Here is a 19,969-nt window from a genome sequence, read left to right as displayed (position 1 = left end):
GGTCGCGTAGTGATTCACCTCAATCCGGGTGGCGGAGGACGAATCTCAGTTGCCTCTGCGTCTGAAACCGTCAACCCGTGCATCTTATCACGTAGCTTGTTGAGTGCGTTGCCACGGAGACATCCACCGCGGCATCCACGCTCAACTCACCACGCGCCCCACCGAGAACGAACCACATTATAGCGACCACGAGGAGGTTACCCCATGTGACTCTACCCTCCCTAGCAACCGGGCCAATTTGGTTGCTTAGGAGACCTGGCTGGAGTCACTCAGCACACCCTGGGATTCAAACTAGCAAACTCCAGGGGTGGTAGCCAGCGTCTTTTGCCACTGAGCTACCCAGGCCCCCAATAAGATTCCGACTTTTAAAACCTGTTCACATCATGTTGGAATTAACATACTGTAAGTACGAGATTCCGATTTGTAAAAAACTTTCACGTTATCAATATATTATGATTTGCGAGATTATGATTTGTAAAAACCATTCACATCATGCTGGAATAACCTAAATAACGAGATTTCAACTTGTAAAAACTTCACGTCATGTCGGAATTACTGTCATGTCGGAATTACTGTCATGTCGAAATTAACATAATTACGAGATTCCAACTTGTAAAAACCATTAAAGGAATAGTTCACCCAAAAATGAAAATTTGCTGATAATTTACTCACCCTCAGGCCATCCAAGGTGTATCTGAGTTTCTTTCTACATCAAAACAGAATTTAAGACTTTTAGGATTTCATTTCAGGCCTCCTCCTCTAAACAATGCAAGTGAATGTACTCCATTTTTTGACAGTCCAAAATGCATATTTAGGGTGCATCAATATAATCCACACGACTCCAGTCGACAAATAAAGGTCTGAACCCAAACGGTTGATTATTTTTAGAAACAAAACAATACTTGTATACTTTTTAACTACAAATGTTCACTTCCGTACATCTCTGTGACGTGCGCTCATGAGAGGGATGACGTAAGCACGTTGATAAAGTCACGCGTCATGTGGAGGAGGAGTCAGGAAACGCGTCATTGTTTACATTGTTTTTTTTTTAATTATTATTATTTGGATAAATTGTTAAATTGTTTTTAAATAGTTTTGGACTGTTTTGGTTCCTGACTCCTCCACCTTGGATGGCCTGAGGGTGAGTAAATTATCAGCAAATTTTCATTTTTGGGTGAACTATTCCTTTAAAGTCTTCGTAGAACTCATAATTAGAAACTTAGAATTCTATGGGTTCCCCAACTTGGTTGTCATGACATCATGTAAAAAAAATAAAAAAATAAAATGGAATCAGACATAACTCATTTCGTTCCAAACCTATATCAATTTTGTTTCTCCTGTGGAACATAAGAGGTGAATCTTTGAAGTATAATTTAAAAAATAAAATTGACCACTTATAAACCACAAAAGACAGAGAGTCATTCAGGTTTGAAACAACATGGAGGTGAGTAAATGATGACAAAATATTCATTTTTGCATGAACTATTACTTTAAGTTTAACTACTATATGCATTATGTTCTGCTTTCTTTGCAGCTCTATTTTCTTATTCATGTACGCTTCCACAGATTATTGGGTTCTCTACATACTTAATATTTGGAATCAATAATACTCGAAGGTTTGTAGCTGTTAGATATCTGAGTGATCAAGTAGGTTCATCATCCTTTATCACACCAAGAGCACTCTGATTTACAGTGTTTGAACTAGTACTGTCACGTACTCATGTTTTTATATGCTATTTTTCCTTGTTCTCTTTATTGAAGAGATCTGTCTTTTTTTTTTCTTTTTTTTTTTTTAATGAAAAGGGCTCATCCTTGATTCTCTGCTGCCACCCTCATCTTAATAAATTTTTTTTTTTTTTTTTTTTTTTATTAGTTCCTGTACATGCAACATCATGTTAATGCATTAACAGTTTTCATTTACCAGCCCATCCAACTATAGCTGCTGTCATACGCTGGTCAAATTTAGGTTCTATTTTGGAATAACTGAAAAATGCTATTTTCCTATGTAAGAAAATAAAGTTAAAAAAAAAAAATACAATCATTTCAAAAGCTGTGATATGTCACATGTTCAGTTTAAATACAAATTGTTTGGCATGCTATATTCTCATGCCATTTGGCCCGCAAAAATCTAATTTACAGTAATGTACTTACAGCTGGAATAAATGTTTAAATACGCACTGTTTTGAAGTGTATAGCCACAAAACTTTATCCTTGTTATCCATTCTAACATGAGACAAATGTGATGTATTCATTTACTAACTTTGTGTAAAGTTATATCCAAATTCTCAACTCCTGTCATGACCATGTAAATACTGCAACTTTCACAGGCACATGCACAGGGATACCAGAGTCCATCTGCAGGTATAGATCTCAACAGTTGTGTTCCAGATGTAAAAATCCTATTCATTTTTTCCATAGACGAATACATTTTTAACAGTATATTTATAAACCTTTAAAGACAGACCTACCATGAGCTCTGAGGTTGTTAATCAATGGTATATACTTCTGTTAAAGTCATCAGTCCAATTAATTTCAACTTTAACATGTTTAATAGCGGAATTTCTGGTGAAGAACTACACTACCCATGATCTAAGAGAATGGTCCGCCAGTCATAGAATCGCAGCTAACAAAGCACGGCAAACAAGCGCTGCAGAAGCCGCCCACTCGCATGACGTGCTGTAAGTGGTGAAATTGAGTCGGTCTTCCTACATTCTCAAACTTCATATACATTTGCATTTATCTGAATATTTTGCAATAAAATTAAAAAATATATTGTTTACAACTTTAAATCAATTATTGTTTTTTTTTTTTTTATTTGATCACATGATTCGCAATGCTTCATGTGAACTACATCATTGTAGTTCATGTTCTCATGAAAGACGTTAACACAGTCCTTTGTCACAGACCATTGTCGTCTTGTCCTACTGTATTTATAATTTTTTGCTTCAAATCAAAATTTGCAATGTTGTGATTCACCTCGAAGCTGGTTGTTTTCCTTCATGGCTTAGAACTCTTATGTAGGGTTTTATGAAATCCCAGTGGAAGAAATGAATAGGAAAAATACTTTCAGAATCAGAACCAAATCAGCTGAAATGTGGGTGCTGGCACTGTTGCACTCTATTAATGTATAACCTGAAGTTAATTCGCCTAGAAAAGTATCCCACCACTAAAAGTTTGGCAGAACTGTAAAATGTTTAGACAACTTTACAGCTCCAATAACACACATTTTTGAACAGAAAATGTATATCAGGCATTAAACTAGGAATGCTTTACCCCATGTACTTGCATTGCATGTGCACTAGTATAAATGCAATTTTTATTTTTTACCATCTGGAATACAAATTTGTCTGTTAATGGGCAACACAAATGCTGTCAATTGAACTTGTTTCTAATTCTAAAATTGTCCTTAAATTGCCCTGCACCATTTTGGAGTTGTATGGGCAATTTAATTGATATTTTTATTAATAAGAAGTGATCAGAGGTCAAGTTTGAATCAATGTACGTAGAATGCAATTATTCCCCGACAAATGATTATTGTTAATATTAGAACACATTTTTGGCAAATAACCGTATACAAACGTTCCACGAAATGTTCCAGCAAAAGCGTCCTCTTCCACAGGAATGCTTGGCCTTCTGCATTTTTTTTTTTTTTTTTTTTATGTATTTCCGCAGTGTAGGAATCTGTTTGGAAGACGTGGTCACACAATACTGAAATTACTCTTTTATTCTGCCACTCTTAATATGAATGAGACCATTATAAATATATGCATGAATAAATGGAGGTGGTGCCCTGAGGGTGTGGCAATGGGGTTTAAATGTAATGTTTTGTGAATATTATTGTTATGCATAAATAGAACTGCACATTTTTGTCTTCTGATATCTTATTGGGTTCTTCTGAAGGTGTGTTTGGTCATAGGAACTTGGTAATGTTGTACTGTACAGAAATATGAGAAAATTAATGAGCCATTTCACACAACCACATTTACCACCTTTAAAATATTGTTATTTGACACCTACTGTCTGTATCTATTTATCTGTCTGTCTGTCTGATGTATCGATCTATCTGTCTGTCTGATGGATCTATCTGTCTGTCTGTCTGATGGCTCTGTCTGTCTATCTATCTGTCTGATGGCTCTGTCTGTCTGTCTGTCTATCTGCTTGTTTGATGGCTCTATCTGTCTGATGGATCTACTATCTATCTATCTGTCTGTCTGATGGATCTCTGTCTGTCTGATGGCTCTGTCTGTCTGATCTATCTGTCTGTCTGTCTGATGGCTCTGTCTGTCTATCTGTCTGATGGATCTATCTATCTATCTGTCTGTCTGTCTGATGGCTCTGTCTGTCTGTCTATCTGTCTGATGGATCTATCTATCTGTCTGTCTAATGGCTCTGTCTGTCTGTCTGTCTATCTATCTGTCTGTCTGTCTGATGGCTCTGTCTGTCTGTCTATCTATCTGTCTGTCTGATGGCTCTGTCTGTCTATCTGTTTGATGGCTCTGTCTGTCTGTCTATTTATTTGTCTATCTGTCTGATGGATCTATCTATCTGTCTGTCTGTCTGATGGCTCTGTCTGTCTGATCTATCTATCTATCTATCTATCACAGTAATTGTACTTAATATGTACTGGTTCTTTAAACAATTTAATAGACAGTAATAAAAAAGCATCCTATACTTGATTATTTGTGGCATGGAATGAGACAGGCACACATGCTTTACATGCTTTAACTATATTTCACTGTCTCGAGTTCATCTCTCATGAGCTGCAGAACTTTCATATGGAGGATACTAACGCTTCAACCATCTCAAACGGACTGGACCTCATTTATTACACATCTGTGAACTCTCACTTATTATTATTAAGTGTTTGTATGCTCTGTCAGAGTGAAAGTGTTCTAATCTGGTGGTCTTGATGCGTGTTGCTTCCTGTTTTATGTTTTTGTGGCTGCAGCTAAAAATAAGAGTACTTGAGATGGAGAGACAGTTACCTGTGCGTTTCCTTTGTCTTTTTCTCTGCCTCTTTTAGTCGTTTTCGTTTGTAAATACAACAGAAAACCGCGTTAAATCCGCGATTTAAATCAACTCGTGTTAGCTCAATGAGTCCGAACTTTGCTAAGACTCTGTTAGCTAGCAGGCTAGTACGCTAAGCTAGCGGGCCACCACATATTTTAACACGATGTAAGCATACGGGGTTCTGCATTCTGTATTTTGTTTTGTTGTTTTTTGCTTTAATTGGTCGCAAAATTGCCTCAGGAGAACACAAAGCCTCTCTCAGGTGAGTTTGACAGACAGCTCTATGCTAATGTGCTAAACCTAAGTTCTAACAAAACAGTTTGCAGTTTTCATTTGTTGGGCATTCAGGCTTGTTTTTACTTTATTAGTATAACAGAGGAATTTGTGGACGGAAAAGAATCGTGAATGATGTACTCTGACCCGTCTGCACGATTAAAATGTGGTCGAATTGACGTGGAGGTCTTGCATTAGCAGCCATAAACAACCCTATAAAAATGCTGCAATTCATTCTAATAATTAAACATCAACTTTGGACTTTAGAAAGACATACTTGTTTCCTTAAATATTAACGCACAACTACAAATATTCTGATGTGAGTATAAGGGTTCTTTTATTAAATATTTAGTAGGCAACTCATTTTTATCGTTCTACCAAGCTTTGATTTTATAATATGCTGGTTTGATACAGTATACTCTTATTTAAGATGATAGATAAGGAGTATAAGTCATTTTTTTACTAGATTTAGTCTTAAACACTGGAGTTAGAGATTTAACTAGTGTCATATTAATGAACAGCAGCATGCAACATCCCACAGTTTTGAACTACAAGAGAAATTATAAGATAGTCAAGATGATAATTTAAGGCCAAGAACTTTCAGGTACACTGGCGGCCAAAAGTTTGGAATAATGTATAGATTTTGCTCTTATGGAAAGAAATTGTTACTTTTATTGACCAAAGTGGCATTCAACTGATAACAATGTATAGTTAGGACATTAATAATGTGAAAAATCACTACCCCACGCTTCCTGTAGCACTTGCCATAGGTGTGGCTGTCTTGTCGGGCAGTTCTCACGCACCTTACAGTCTAGCTGATCCCACAAAAGCTCAATGGGGTTAAGATCCATTACACTCTTTTCCAATTATCTCTTGTCCAATGTCTGTGTTTCTTTGCCCACTCTAACCTTTTCTTTTTGTTTTTCTTTTTCAAAAGTGGCTTTTTCTTTGCAGTTCTTCCCATAAGGCCTGCACCCCTGAATCTTCTCTTTACTGTTGTACATGAAACTGGTGTTGAGCGGGTAGAATTCAATGAAGCTGTCAGCTGAGGACATGTGAGGTGTCTATTTCTCAAACTAGAGACTCTGATGTACTTATCCTCTTGTTTAGTTGTACATCTGGCCTTCCACATCTCTTTCTGTCCTTGTTAGAATCAGTTGTCCATTGTCTTTGAAGACTGTAGTGTGCACCTTATGAAATCTTCAGTTTTTTGGCAATTTCAAGCATTGTATAGCCTTCATTCCTCAAAACAATGATTGACTGATGAGTTTCTAGAGAAAGCTGTTTCTTTTTTGCCATTTTTGACCCATTGTTGACCTTAAGACATGCCAGTCTATTGCATAATGTGGCAACTCAAAAACAAACACAAAGACAATGGTAAGCTTCATTTAATGAACCAAATAGCTTTCAACTGTGTTTCATATAATGGCAAGTGATTTTCTAGTACCAAATTAGCAATTTAGCATGATTACTCAAGGTGTTGGAGTGATGGCTGCTGGAAATGTGGCCTGTCTAGATTTGATCAAAAATGACTTTTTTCAAATAGTGATGGTGCTGTTTTTTACATCAGTAATGTCCTGACTATACTTTGTGATTAGTTGAATGCCACTTTTGTGAAATAAAGTACAATTTCCTTCCGAAACAACAAAATTTGTACATTATTCCAAACTTTTGGCCGCCAGTGTATATCTGTTTAAATGATCTATGATGTGGTAATGTGGTAAATGAACTAAGGTGTAGCTAAATCTTTAACAAAAGCATAAACATGGTATCAATTTACAATATTGTTGCATTCCTTGTAACATCAGCTAACTACATTATAGTTAACATTGACTAATAATGAACAATACTTTTACGGCACTTATTAATATTTGTTAATGTTAATTACAACATACACTAATACACTTTTTTAATTAAAAGAGCAAATGTATTTATTATAAAATAACATTAATACTGTGAAAACATATTGTTCATTGTTAATTCATGGTATCTATATCTAATGTATACAATATACTAACATTAACAAATAGCACCTTATTGTAAAGTGTTAAAATGTTATAATATTGGCTGCAATGATTATGAGCATGAGCAACCCTAACTTAATGTGAAATCTTGGATCAAATTGAAATACTAACGTATACTTTAAAATGTGACGACCTATTTATGTTAAGACTAAAAATATGTAAAGTACAAAACAGCGTTAAGTGTAAAGAAAGTACCGGTACTCTTGGATGGTTTTTGCCCTAATTTCAATGACTGACGGCATACAACATGCCACAATTTTTTACTTAAATTGTAATTATGGTGATGATATCTGGGTTCACTTTGGCTAAACTCATGTGTAGTTTCATATTCCCAGACCTCCTCTCCTACAGTCTGAAAGTAGCTTTCATGTCTTGCCTGTGTGTTTCTATATTTGTGTATTATGTTCTGTCAGATTGTATGTGGGAGATTTTTCTCTCTCTCTCTCTTGCTTTTTGGCAACTCCCAGCTGGATATTGGATGAGTCAAGGCAGATTTAGTTTTAATTTAAGCAGCTTACACACACACACACACACACACACACACACACACACACACACACACACCCCCTTTATGTACAGGCAGTTTGCACTTACCAACAATGCCAGGATTACTCTGAAGTCAGTACCATATTAAATATGGAGTGCATATTTTTCATGTTTTTAGGACTGAATAATAGTTGCTCAGTATTTGGTCTGTTAAGCCTGTAGTTTGGCTTAAGCAACTAATAATTTCCTAAAGTCAGTCATGGATGTTTGCATATTCTCCATGAGCGCATTTAAATGTACATCAATGCACTGATAATTACCAAAAAGTCAGTGTATACAAAACCTTATATCATGCAAGAAAACTGTGTTTACATCATATTTGAAATCATCGGGTTATTCTCTGCTACTGACGTCAAAACGTAAACAGTACAACACTTGCGCACATTGGAAGAGCTGCTAAGAATGGCGGGAAACACAACTAACAATTTATTTTTTACTGATATAGAACGTTTGTTTTAAATTGTACATTGTAGTTCCTCTACCGTCCCCTTAAATTCTTAATTCCCATGACAAACTCCATAAACATACAAGCCATCAATAGATAATTGTTTATTATAATGAATTATAATTATTATATAATTGAATATAATCGCTTATTACATGACTCTCTGGAATGCTCGATTTTGATTGGTCAATGGGGCCATCTAGTGGTCTGATATTTCTGAGTAACAACCGCACATCCAGGGATCAGACTGGTCATCTGGGTATCGCTTGTCATCTTTCCTGCTTCTCGGATCACTGTGCGACATCTACAAGTAAGCTAATAATATAATTTTAAATAAAAACTCAAATCAATGTTTCATGTGCATATATTTATTTATTTGGCAAGAAGTCTTGTAATAAGATGCATAATGAGCAGTCAGACAGTCATTAATTAGCAACAAAATATACATCAACAAAACTCCGATGCAAACCAGAGGTGTATTTCAGCAGTTCGCGATTTCTTCCATGTCACATAATTACAGAATTTCAACACAAATCAATATTTTATGTCCATGTATTTTTTTATTTGGTTAGTAGCCATGTAATAAGCAGTATAATGTACAATCAGCTGGTTGTTACCACAAAATATACCCCTCTAGGGTGATAAAAGATCTGTATTTGCTGGGAAGGTGTTTACATGCAAGTTCTGTATTTGCTGGGAAGGTGTTTACATGCAATGCAAAATCGGGGTAATGGGCAAATTTTTTTTGCCAAAATAATTTTTTACAAAAAAAGTAAACGAATTGAGAGTGAAAAGTGAAAAAGATTATGCTTTATAACATGACAAAGTGTGAGGTCATATAACCGCCTTAAAATTTTTCCTGCATTGGGGTAAGGTCATAAATGGTTTAAGCAAAAAAACGATCGGCACATAGTTTTGCCCTTTACCCCAATTCTGTGTTGCATGAAAACACCTTCACTGGTGTTAATGGTGTGGCAAGTGCTACAGGAAGCGTGGGGTGAAATGTCACCTGAGGATCTGGAAAAACTGACAGCTAGGAAGCCAAGGATCTGCATATCTGTCATTGCTTCACGTGGAGGATTTTTTGGATGAGAACCCTTTGAAGTAGTTTATGAAGTTCTGAATTTATTTTTCAAATTGTAATAGTAATTTTTAATGTTATTAATGTCCTGACTATACATTGTCATCAGTTGAATGCCACTTTGGTGAATAAAAGTACCAGTTTCTTTCCATAAGAGCAAAATATGTACATTATTCCAAACTTTTGGCTGCCAATGTATATTTTAATGCAATATCTAGAGAGTATGACTGATATAATATATGTCAAATAAGATGTACACAGAATTGCTGAATTAAAATAGACACTTCTTTTGTACAACTTAAAATTCACAAAAAGAAATGTGCACTATCCTGTAGAATATTCAGTGGATTGACTATCTAGCGGGGCACAGTTATCAGCTGTTGATGATAATCTCAAAATGGTAAAATCAGGTTTATTAATTGGCCAAAAATGTGCCATTTTGAGATTATCGCTGACATATCGCAATTGTTTGTCTTTCAGCCTTAGTCAGGATATTTGCCGGAATTTGACGTGACGTGTGTCATCCAGGCTGTGAGCGTAAACTGAATTGTGTAACATTCCCCACTTCTTTCAGTAACAGAGAACATGGACAGCTCGGTGACCTTGTGGCAGTTCCTACTGGAGCTTTTGTTGGACTCCAACAATGACCAGCTCATCTGCTGGACCAGTGAGGACGGAGAGTTCAAACTTCTGCAGGCGGAAGAGGTGGCCAGATTGTGGGGCGCCCGCAAGAACAAACCCAGCATGAACTACGACAAGCTCAGCCGGGCTCTGCGTTACTACTACGACAAGGTGCGTAATATCTCTAACACTGTTTTCTGAAATGACTCTGCAGAGAAGACTTGTCAGTTCACAAAATTAACACCCAAAATGAAATTCAGTCATTATTTACTCATCCTCATTTGTTCTTTCTTTAGAAGAACACAAAAAGAGATGTTTGGCAGAATGTTCACACTTAATACTGCTCCTTCCATTCAGCAAAAGCATACATTGACCACAGACTCTCAAGCTTTAGAGAAAAAAATCCCCAGCTCCATTAAAGTAGTTTATAGTCTTCTGAAGTCAAACGGAAGCTTTGTGTGAGGAACAGAACCAAATGTAAGTGGTTATTCACTGAAATGTTAAAATCTCGTTTGCACTTCTGCATATTCAAAGTTGGTGCTTCATACACTATATTGCCAAAAGTATTCGCTCATCTGCCTTTAGACGCGTATGAAGTGACATCCCATTCTTAATCCATAGGGTTTAATATGACGTCAGCCCACCCTTTGCAGCTATAACAGCTTCAGCTCTTCTGGGAAGGCTTTCCACAAGGTTTAGGAGTGTGTTTATGGGAATTTTTGACCATTCTTCCAGAAGCGCATTTGTGAGGTCAGACACTGATGTTGGACGAGAAGGCCTGGCTCGCAGTCTTCGCTCTAATTCATCCCAAAGGTGCTCTATCGGGTTGAGGTCAGGACTCTGTGCAGGCCAGTCAAGTTCTTCCACACCAAACTCGCTCATCCGTGTCTTTATGGACCTTGCTTTGTGCACTGGTGCGCAGTCATGTTGGAACAGGAAGGGGCCATCCCCAAACTGCTCCCACAAAGTTGGGAGCATGGAATTGTCCAAAGTCTCTTGGTATGCTGAAGCATTCAGAGTTCCTTTCACTGGAACTAAGGGGCCAAGCCCAGCTCCTGAAAAAAAACCCCACACCATAATCCCCCCTCCACCAAACTTCACAGTTGGCACAATGCAGTCAGACAAGTACCGTTCTCCTGGCAACCGCCAAACCCAGACTCGTCCATCAGATTGCCAGATGGAGAAGCGTGATTCGTCACTCCAGAGAACGCGTCTCCACTGCTCTAGAGTCCAGTGGCGGCGTGCTTTACACCACTGCATCCGACGCTTTGCATTGCACTTGGTGATGTATGGCTTGGATGCAGCTGCTTGGCCATGGAAACTCATTCCATGAAGCTCTCTACGCACTGTTCTTGAGCTAATCTGAAGGCCACATGAACTTTGGAGGTCTGTAGCGATTGACTCTGCAGAAAGTTGGCGACCTCTGCGCACTATGCGCCTCAGCATCCGCTGACCCCGCTCTGTCATTTTACGTGGCCTACCACTTCGTGGCTGAGTTGCTGTCATTCCCAATTGCTTCCACTTTGTTATAATACCACTGACAGTTGACTGTGGAATATTTAGTAGCGAGGAAATTTCACGACTGGACTTGTTGCACAGGTGGCATCCTATCACAGTACCACGCTGGAATTCACTGAGCTCCTGAGAGCGGCCCATTCTTTCACAAATGTTTGTAGAAGCAGTCTGCATGCCTAGGTGCTTCATTTTATACACCTGTGGCCATGGAAGTGATTGGAACACCTGAATTCAGTTATTTGGATGGGTGAGCGAATACTTGGCAATATAGTGTATGTGGTTACAAGACACCCGACAACCAAATGCGTTTGACAACAATGCCAAACCTTGCGGGATGTGTGATTTTTATTAAAACAAACAGGTTTCAACTTTTTCATTTTTGTTATAAGAAGGACACATTAAAACAGACTTGGAAACATTTTTTGGTACTTTTCAAATGCTTTTTACGTACATATTTTAATGATTTAGCCTCATCCTAGACCCAGACTTTCAATACTAAAGTATGAAAATCCATTATAAAATGATACGTCAGATTTCTTTTGGCTTTTTTATGAATAAAATTCAATTAGCGAGCAAGTACATAATACTGTAAATCTGTGTTGAAAACACTTTCCTCTTTACTGCCAAAGAAACAAATGAAGGAAACTGTTTTTTTTTTTTTTTGTTACATTGATTGCATATTTCTGCATGTTATTATTTTCATGTTATTAGGGTATATTTCATCACCATCATTATTGAATCCTCTTTTTTGTACTTTTAGTTTACAGTTTTATTGTGTGCATTGCATAGACCTACTGTTGTAGTATTATGGTTTACTTGCATTGTCCATGGACACTGTAGATTTTAATACAAAAATAAAGGAATAGTTTGCCCAAAAATCCTCTCTTTAAGTTGGGATATATGTAGTACAATACAAACATGAATGTGTGGTGATTCAAAAACTTGAATGATCATATTCACATATGTAAATAAGTGCATTGTTTATCTTCTTCAAAGCAACTAATCTTACTCTGTTGTAAATGTTTAATCGAATTACATTCTATCAAAGTGAAAATAGCATGTCATGACTACGGCTCTGCAGGTGAATATTTCCAAGTGATCACAGTCAAAGTCCAGGTAGCCTCAAACTACCTGACTGAGATTCATCCATGCAGAAAAGCAGTGCCGAAACATAACTGACGTAAAATATTTCTTTCCAAGCTATTTGCAATTACAGGTTTCAACCACAGATGTTCTGCTCTGCTATTTTTCAGTGATACAATAAATGACAAACATAAAATGAGAACAGACAGTTGTGTTCATTTTGTTCAATTTCTGTTTGTGATATTCCCGTTTTTAATCGTTATGGTGCTGACACTTTTACTCTGAGGAACACACAGCATGGTAACCAGTACAAATACAGTAGAAAAGAATGCATGATGGTAAGATGAGGATCATTAATCACTCATAAACGTTTCTGATCAATGTAAATGGAGCCCTTGATCATTCGCAACTTAATGAGCCAATCAGTGTCTTCGTCCGACAGCTAGAACAAAGTAGTTTCTCTTCTGTTCAACCAGTGCAATGTAATCATGTAAAAACTTGTAAAAACGTGATGAAGTGAAGATGCGCCGTCAGTCTCACCGCCATGTTTGTAGTTTTTCACATATGACAATTGTAGTTCTGAAGCGAACAGTCAAACTCCTCTTCTGTCAAGCAAGGGATTGTGGGTCATATTACCCGTAAAGTGTTCACGGATCCACACTTCGAAAATCTACTGGAAATAGTAGACCATCCGGGCAACTTTGGGACACTCATTTCCACATACTATTAGGACACCCTAATTCTAATCTCAGATACTGTTAAGGTGGATAGGGTCCGGACTGGGACGCAGGGAACAACAACTTCAGTATTTATTGTGTGAAAATGATTGTCGCACAGTTGTTGTGTCATTTTAACCTCACCAAACAATTTTGCCAAACCAAACACAATATGAGACAGGTGATGTTTGAAGAAAACAAAGACAAGTCAAGGTCAATTTGTGAGAAGAATATTTTATTGGCTGCCATTTCCAATCAAGCTGTAATTTTGCTAAATTATGCAAAATGTGTGGAAAATTTTAATTGTTTATATTTAGGATACATGAAATTTGCCTTCGCAAGACAAAGGAGGTGGCCATTTTTGTGTCTTGTTGTCCTATTTTTAAACGGCCATATGTTTATTGTAATTTTTAGGTTTGGCCCTCTCACCAATTACACACACTCCTGCTCTCCTGTGGTTTCTTTGTTATTGTAAACACACTGCAATCAGGTGTCCGCTGCTCTGAACTAAAAAGAGGGTCATGCGCGTCTGTTACCGCAGTGGGCAGCGTTAAGTAAGTCAGCAGGGGTTTGTTCCTGCGTAGAAGCTGCATGTTTGTGGGTTTGGCAAGCTCATGGCATCTTTAAGCCTCAACTTGGCACCCCTGGCAAGGGCTATCGTTTTTAAGTCGGGTTCATTTACTTAATTGCATGTTATTTTGTTTGGTCAAAAGTGAGAGTGGGAAGGAGAATGCCACTGATTGGCTGTTAAAAATGAACATGTGAGGGTGTGCAATGATGTTGTTGTTTTTTTCGTCTAGTTGATTTGTTTGAACAATTGTTTGTTTTTTAAGTAGATATTTTTTATATTCCAACTGTATTATGTACAACCCCAGTTCCAAAAAAGTTGGGACAGTATTGGAGACAATTGGAGACAGGTCAGGACTGCTGGCAGGCCAATCTAGCACCCATACTCTCTGCCTACGCAGCCATGCACTTGTAATCCAGCCAGTATATGGTCTGGCATTGTCCTGCTGGAAAATGCAGGTACGTCTCTTGATGGCAGTACATGTTGCTTCAAAATTTGTACATATCTTTCAGTGTTTCCCCTAGGATTTTTTTCAGCAGCAGTGCTGTTGTGCGCACGTCCACAAGCCTGCAACGCCGGACCCGTATTAATGCGTGTTGGTCAAAGAATAGATTAAAACAGGGGTGTCAAACTCAATTTCAGTCTGGGCCACATCAGGGTTTATTTGTGCCCTCAAAAGGCCCTTTGAAAATGTGGCACCTGCTTTGGTAGCACCCACGTAAGTAATATTACATGTTATGTTCATTGAAATGCACATTTGACAGTACATCATTGATTTTGAGGTTGAGATGCAGATGAAAATTATGATGTTAACAACAGTAACATCTGTGGAAAAATGAACACCCAATTTTTAAATGGCTAAATTATAGTCCAAAAGAGAGGGGAAGCTCGCACACAATGTGTAGAGAAAGTCTTAACATTTTTTAATTTATTGAGAGGCCCAAAAGTGAAAAAAGTGCTCAGTGCAAAGACAAAACATTTTCGATTTACATTGTCATCAGTGTCCCGTTAAAAAGAGGGAGTATTTACCGTATTTGTCCTAATAGAATTGACTTAAAAATATACAAATGTTTGCTAAATGTTATAGACATATATTGCCTCTTTATTTGGTATACCGGCATTCACATATATTACTAAAGTAACAAAGACAAGTTATTAAGAATCTACGTGAATATATCAGGAGATGGAGATGGACACAAATTACATAAAAATTACATATACAAAAATTACCCATTAAATTATTATATCACAACCATATACCCATAGTATTCATTATTCGAAGAAGAATTGTTGTATGCATACAAATCAGTAAGGAATTATTTTTGTGTCATATATACAATATACTTCAAGAAATGTCAATACAAATGCTGTTCGTGCATAATTCAAAAACATGGGCATAGTACATCAATCACCTGATATTCAAAAATGTCTGCACGTATTTCCAATAGTAAACTGTACATAGTTATATTTGCAAATATACCATGATTCAAATCATAAGCATGTGCAAATAGAGATGCGTCATAATAATCCTATAGAAAACAGCTGAGAGACAAATCTTCATTCTTCAAGACTTTTTCTACACATTGTGTGCAAGCTTCCCCTCTCTTTTGGAATATAGTAGGTTTTTTGGAGCTTACGCACCAAAGCTACTTGGAAATATAATCCCTTTCAGTATTTGGTGCAGACGTCTGTACAGCTTTTGTTCTGCTGTTGGTTTACTACTAAATGGCTAAATTGAAATATTCTGACAGTGTGACTAAGTTGGGTCTTCTTTACAGATGAAATGCAGTCATCTCTTGGAATTTCTGAGCACAGATTTTACACAGATGGAAAACTGATAGCTTGGTCCATAATTATCAAAATGCACCACAGTTCTTCCATAGTATCCATAGTTTTAATTATTTATTATTATTTGTAATAGTTCATGGTAACCATAGGTAAAACCATACATGGCTCCTCACTACCATGGTTAGAAACTATGGTTTCTATATAAAGAACTATGGCATTTTTGTAATGAAAAAACAGCAGTCTAAATACATTTAGAAAGTTTTTCTGCCACAACTACTATAGGTAATACAGTACAGTTAGTGTTACTACAGTAAATCCATGGTAAAGTTTTGTAAGCATTGCGATCTGAGAATTGAAAAGCTTTCTAATTGATGTTTTCTCCTGTTTTCTTTGCCAGTGCCATTTAGAATGTGGGGTCTGTTTGTTTTAAACTAGTTTCATCACCGAGACATAAGACTTTTGCAACAGACAATTCTGTACTGCATTCAAACGTGTTTAGTGAGCCCCACTGCAAATCTCATTGGTTCACAAGCGCATTTAAAATCGTCTATGCGGTTGAGACCTGTCTGCAAATTACCGCACCTTCTCTGCCCTCGTGCTGCTATGATTAAGCCGTGTGGATAATTGACCTGTGTTTCATTCTGCTTTTGAAGCGAGCAAAATGCGCTCCAAAACATAAAGATTACGGGAAGGGTCATTAATATTCACATGGAAAGCGCTAATTGATTGTTCAGTGAAATGCTGCGATCCCCTGCTGTGTCCTACGTTTCAGAAACGTGCTCACGGGGCACTTGAAATGAAGCGAGTTTGACACGTTGTTATGCGGTGACATCACTGTGAGTAAGTGCGTGTATTTGTGTGTGTGGTGGGGTCCCTTTCGCAGTGTAGAAAGCACACAGCAGACTGGAGCTGGCAAGCATTATGTTGCATCAAGAATATTAAATTAACCATGTGAAATCCCAAGAGCGGCGCTCATAATTCAGCAGTGGCGCAGCGCTGCTACAAAATGCAAATGGGGAAACATTAATACTACCTTCCAAGATGTGCGAGTTTTCCCATGCCATGGGCACTGTCACACCCCTATAACATGGTAGACACTTGCTTTTGAACCTGACACTGATAACAGCTTTGCTGGTTCTTTTCCTCTGTTCCAGAGAACATGACGGGTGTTTTTTCCAAAAACTATTTGAAATGTGGACTCGTCTGTCCACAAAACACGATTTCACTGTTATACTTTCCATCTCAGATGAGACTGAGCCCAGAAAATTCGCCGGCGCTTCTGGACAGTGTTGATGTATGGCTTCTTCTTTGCATTGTAAAGCCTTAACTTGCATCTCTAGATGCAGCGGTGAATGGTGTTCTTGACTGACAAAGGTTTACCGAAGTATTCCTGAGCCCATGTCACAGTGACATCTGAGGGATCGGAGATCTCACACATTCAAAAGTGGTTGTCGGCCTTTTACGCACCGAGATTTGACCAGATTCCTTGAACCTTTCAACTATATTGTGCATTGTTGAGGATGAAATGCCCAAAATCCTTCCAATTTGTCTTTGGGGAACATCGTTCTCAAAGTGATTTGCTGATGCATCTGTTGGCAAATTAGCGAGCCTCGACCTATCCTTGCTCTTAAAGAACTAGGCTTTTTTGGAGGCTCCTTATACTAGAACACGATTGCCCCACCATTATAACATCATCTGCTTCACATCACCTTATTATTTCAACTCATCTGGTTATTTTTAGTCCTAAATTGACCCTGTTTCAACTTTCTTGGAATGTGTTGCAAGCATCAATTGCAGAAAAAAGTTTGTATCTTCAGAAAGCAATGCTGTTGATTAGGTAAAACACGAAGCACATGAAGAAATTGCTCTTCTATTGCCATTTTGCATACTGTACCAACTTTTTTGGAATTGTGGTTGTACAACAAATAAATTTTTTTTTTTTTATATTTGTATAATTTATTAATATTTTTTTCAATTCCTCCCATAGAACATCATCAAAAAAGTGAATGGCCAGAAGTTTGTGTATCGTTTTGTGTCATACCCTGATATCCTAAAGGGTGACCTCATGGCTAGAATGGAGAGTGCAGACGGGAGCTCTGGTGGGCCTCTGCCCCTTACTGACAAACCTGCAAACATCACCAGGGATAAAGACAGTAAAGCAGCCTCGGACCGCATCAGCGGACCACCAGGCCAGTCCAAAGTATCCAGTCGGAATGACTACATCCACTCCGGCCTGTACACATCCTTCACTCTGAACTCTCTGCAGTCAGGAACGCAGCTCTTCAAATCCATCAAGATCGAAAACCCAGGAGAGAAGCTCATGGAGAAAAAAACAGTTCAGGAATCGCCCCAGCCACACTCCGTCATCAAATTTGGGACCATGAATCAGAGCAGACAAACCATTCAGTCCACATCAGAGAGGTCTGAACTTCCCGGTCACCCTGCTCAACCCAAGCTGCCCACTCCAGCAGATCCTGAGACCAAACAGACAGGCGTCCCGCAAGTAGTGTGTGCATTTGTGGAGAGTCCCTCCACAGAGAATTCCATGATTGACTTTCCACTCTCAGGAATCTCCTCTTCACTGCTCCCTCATTCTGAATCACCCTCTTCTTCTCCAATGACGGATTCACAGGAGCTGGTGATTGACAGTGAAATTGAGTCTATCTCCTCCCAGCCTTCAGATTCACAGCTGCAGGTGTGACACAATGCTGATACCAGCATCGCAAAAATCATTTTCTTGTGTGGTATTTATTTCTTGTTGTCCAGTGAATGTTTAAACATCCTTAAAACAAGATACATTTACTTGAAGAGCGAAGTGACATAAGATGTGTAGTCTTATTTCAGAGAGGTTTTTGCTTTAAACAGAAAGTATCTGCCAACAGGGTGAGAAAAATAAACTTGTTTTTGCTTTAAATCAAGTTTATTTTTCTTACGCTATTGGCAAATAGTTTAAAGGGATAGTTCACCCTAAAATGAAAATTCTCTCATTATTTACTCACCCTCATGCCTTCCCAAATGTGTATTACTTTCTTTTTTCTGCAGAACACAAATGAAGATTTTTAGAAGAATATCTCTGCTCTGTAGGTCCATACAATGCAAGTGAATGGTGACCAGAAATCATAAGGTCCAAAAATGACATAAAGGAATCATAAAAGTAACCCACACGACTACAGTGGTTAAATCCATATCTTCAGAAGCGATATGATAGTTGTGGGTGAGAAACAGATCAATATTTAAGTCCTTTTTTTACTATCAGTCTCCACCTTTGACCAGCCCCAACCAGTAAGTGGCTGAAAGTGAAAGTCACTTCCACACCAGAATGTGGAAGTGAAAGTGTAGATTTACAGTTAAAAAATAACTTACATATTGATCGTGGTTTCTCCCCCAGACCTATCGCTTCTGAAGATATGGATTGAACCACTGGAGTCGTATGGATTACTTTTATACTGCTTTTTTGGGCCTTTGAAGTTCTGGTCACCATTCGCTTGCATTGTATGGACCTACAGAGCTGAAATATACTTTCTAAAATCTTTTTTTGTGTTTTGCAGAAGAAAGAAAGTCATACTCATCTGGGATGGCATGAGGTTGAGTAAATGAGAGAATTTTCATTTTTGGGTGAATTATCCCTGTATAATCCTCAATAAAATTGTATTGGATTTCTCTAAAAAAAAAATTTAAAAATGAATAAAAATCTTATGTCTGTTTGCTTCTCAAATAAATTTGTTTTTATTTTATTTTTTCCATTTTGAAAGCAGTAGCTAATATTATTTCCAGCTATCCTACTTTATGGATGACTTGAGACAATCGTGGGCATTAAAATGTATCTCAAGATGCATTCTTTTTTGTACTGTTTCTATTGTTCTCAGTCCAGTTGTTTTTGAACGCAAGAGTGTGTCCTGTATGTGGGTCAGTGACGTGGTGCTCACTTTTTTTTTGGCTGGATCTATTACGTTATTCAATATTACTTTAAAAATGCAATTTAAACAAAACAATTACTTGAATACACTTCTAATATGATGAACATGTTTTAAACTAAGTATTTTTTTTTTCTTTTTTTTTTCTGGGGCTTAAAGTAAAAAAAAATAAAAAATGTCTCAGTAGTGTAACCGTCTGGAGACAGTAAAATAAAAAGTCTTAAAAACAGAACATTTAAAAAAGAAATGCTGGCATAAGCAGTTTGGAATAATCTTTTATTATGTCTTAAAAAATAAGCAGTGAAACAGTTTTGTTTCAAAATATTATTAATACAGTAAAAACTTTTGTCCACCAATACAAAGTCAGGTGGTGTAACCAACATGT

General features: G+C 37.5%; 1 protein-coding gene across 5 annotated transcripts in view; it reads left to right on the top strand.

The window, feature by feature from the left end:
* The first annotated feature begins 2,242 nt into the window (after positions 1–2,242).
* LOC127427882 (ETS domain-containing protein Elk-4-like) overlaps positions 2,243–19,969 on the top strand; it is a 38,265-nt gene continuing 20,538 nt past the window's right edge. For 3 of the 5 annotated variants that reach the window (XM_051675777.1, XM_051675775.1, XM_051675776.1), the window contains exons 1-3: positions 6,977–8,608; positions 9,954–10,171; positions 17,658–18,365. In XM_051675777.1, coding sequence (XP_051531737.1) covers positions 8,467–8,608; positions 9,954–10,171; positions 17,658–18,365 — 1,068 coding nt within the window. In that variant the 5' untranslated portion in view covers positions 6,977–8,466. Of the gene's footprint in view, positions 2,362–2,433; positions 5,273–6,976; positions 8,609–9,953; positions 10,172–17,657; positions 18,366–19,969 lie in introns of those variants that run through there. The other 2 variants (XM_051675780.1, XM_051675779.1) reach the window with 2 other exon arrangements.

The sequence above is a fragment of the Myxocyprinus asiaticus genome, chromosome 37 (genome assembly GCF_019703515.2).
Source record: "Myxocyprinus asiaticus isolate MX2 ecotype Aquarium Trade chromosome 37, UBuf_Myxa_2, whole genome shotgun sequence".
Classification (NCBI taxonomy): domain Eukaryota; kingdom Metazoa; phylum Chordata; class Actinopteri; order Cypriniformes; family Catostomidae; genus Myxocyprinus; species Myxocyprinus asiaticus.
This window is presented reverse-complemented; position numbering and strand designations above follow the sequence as displayed.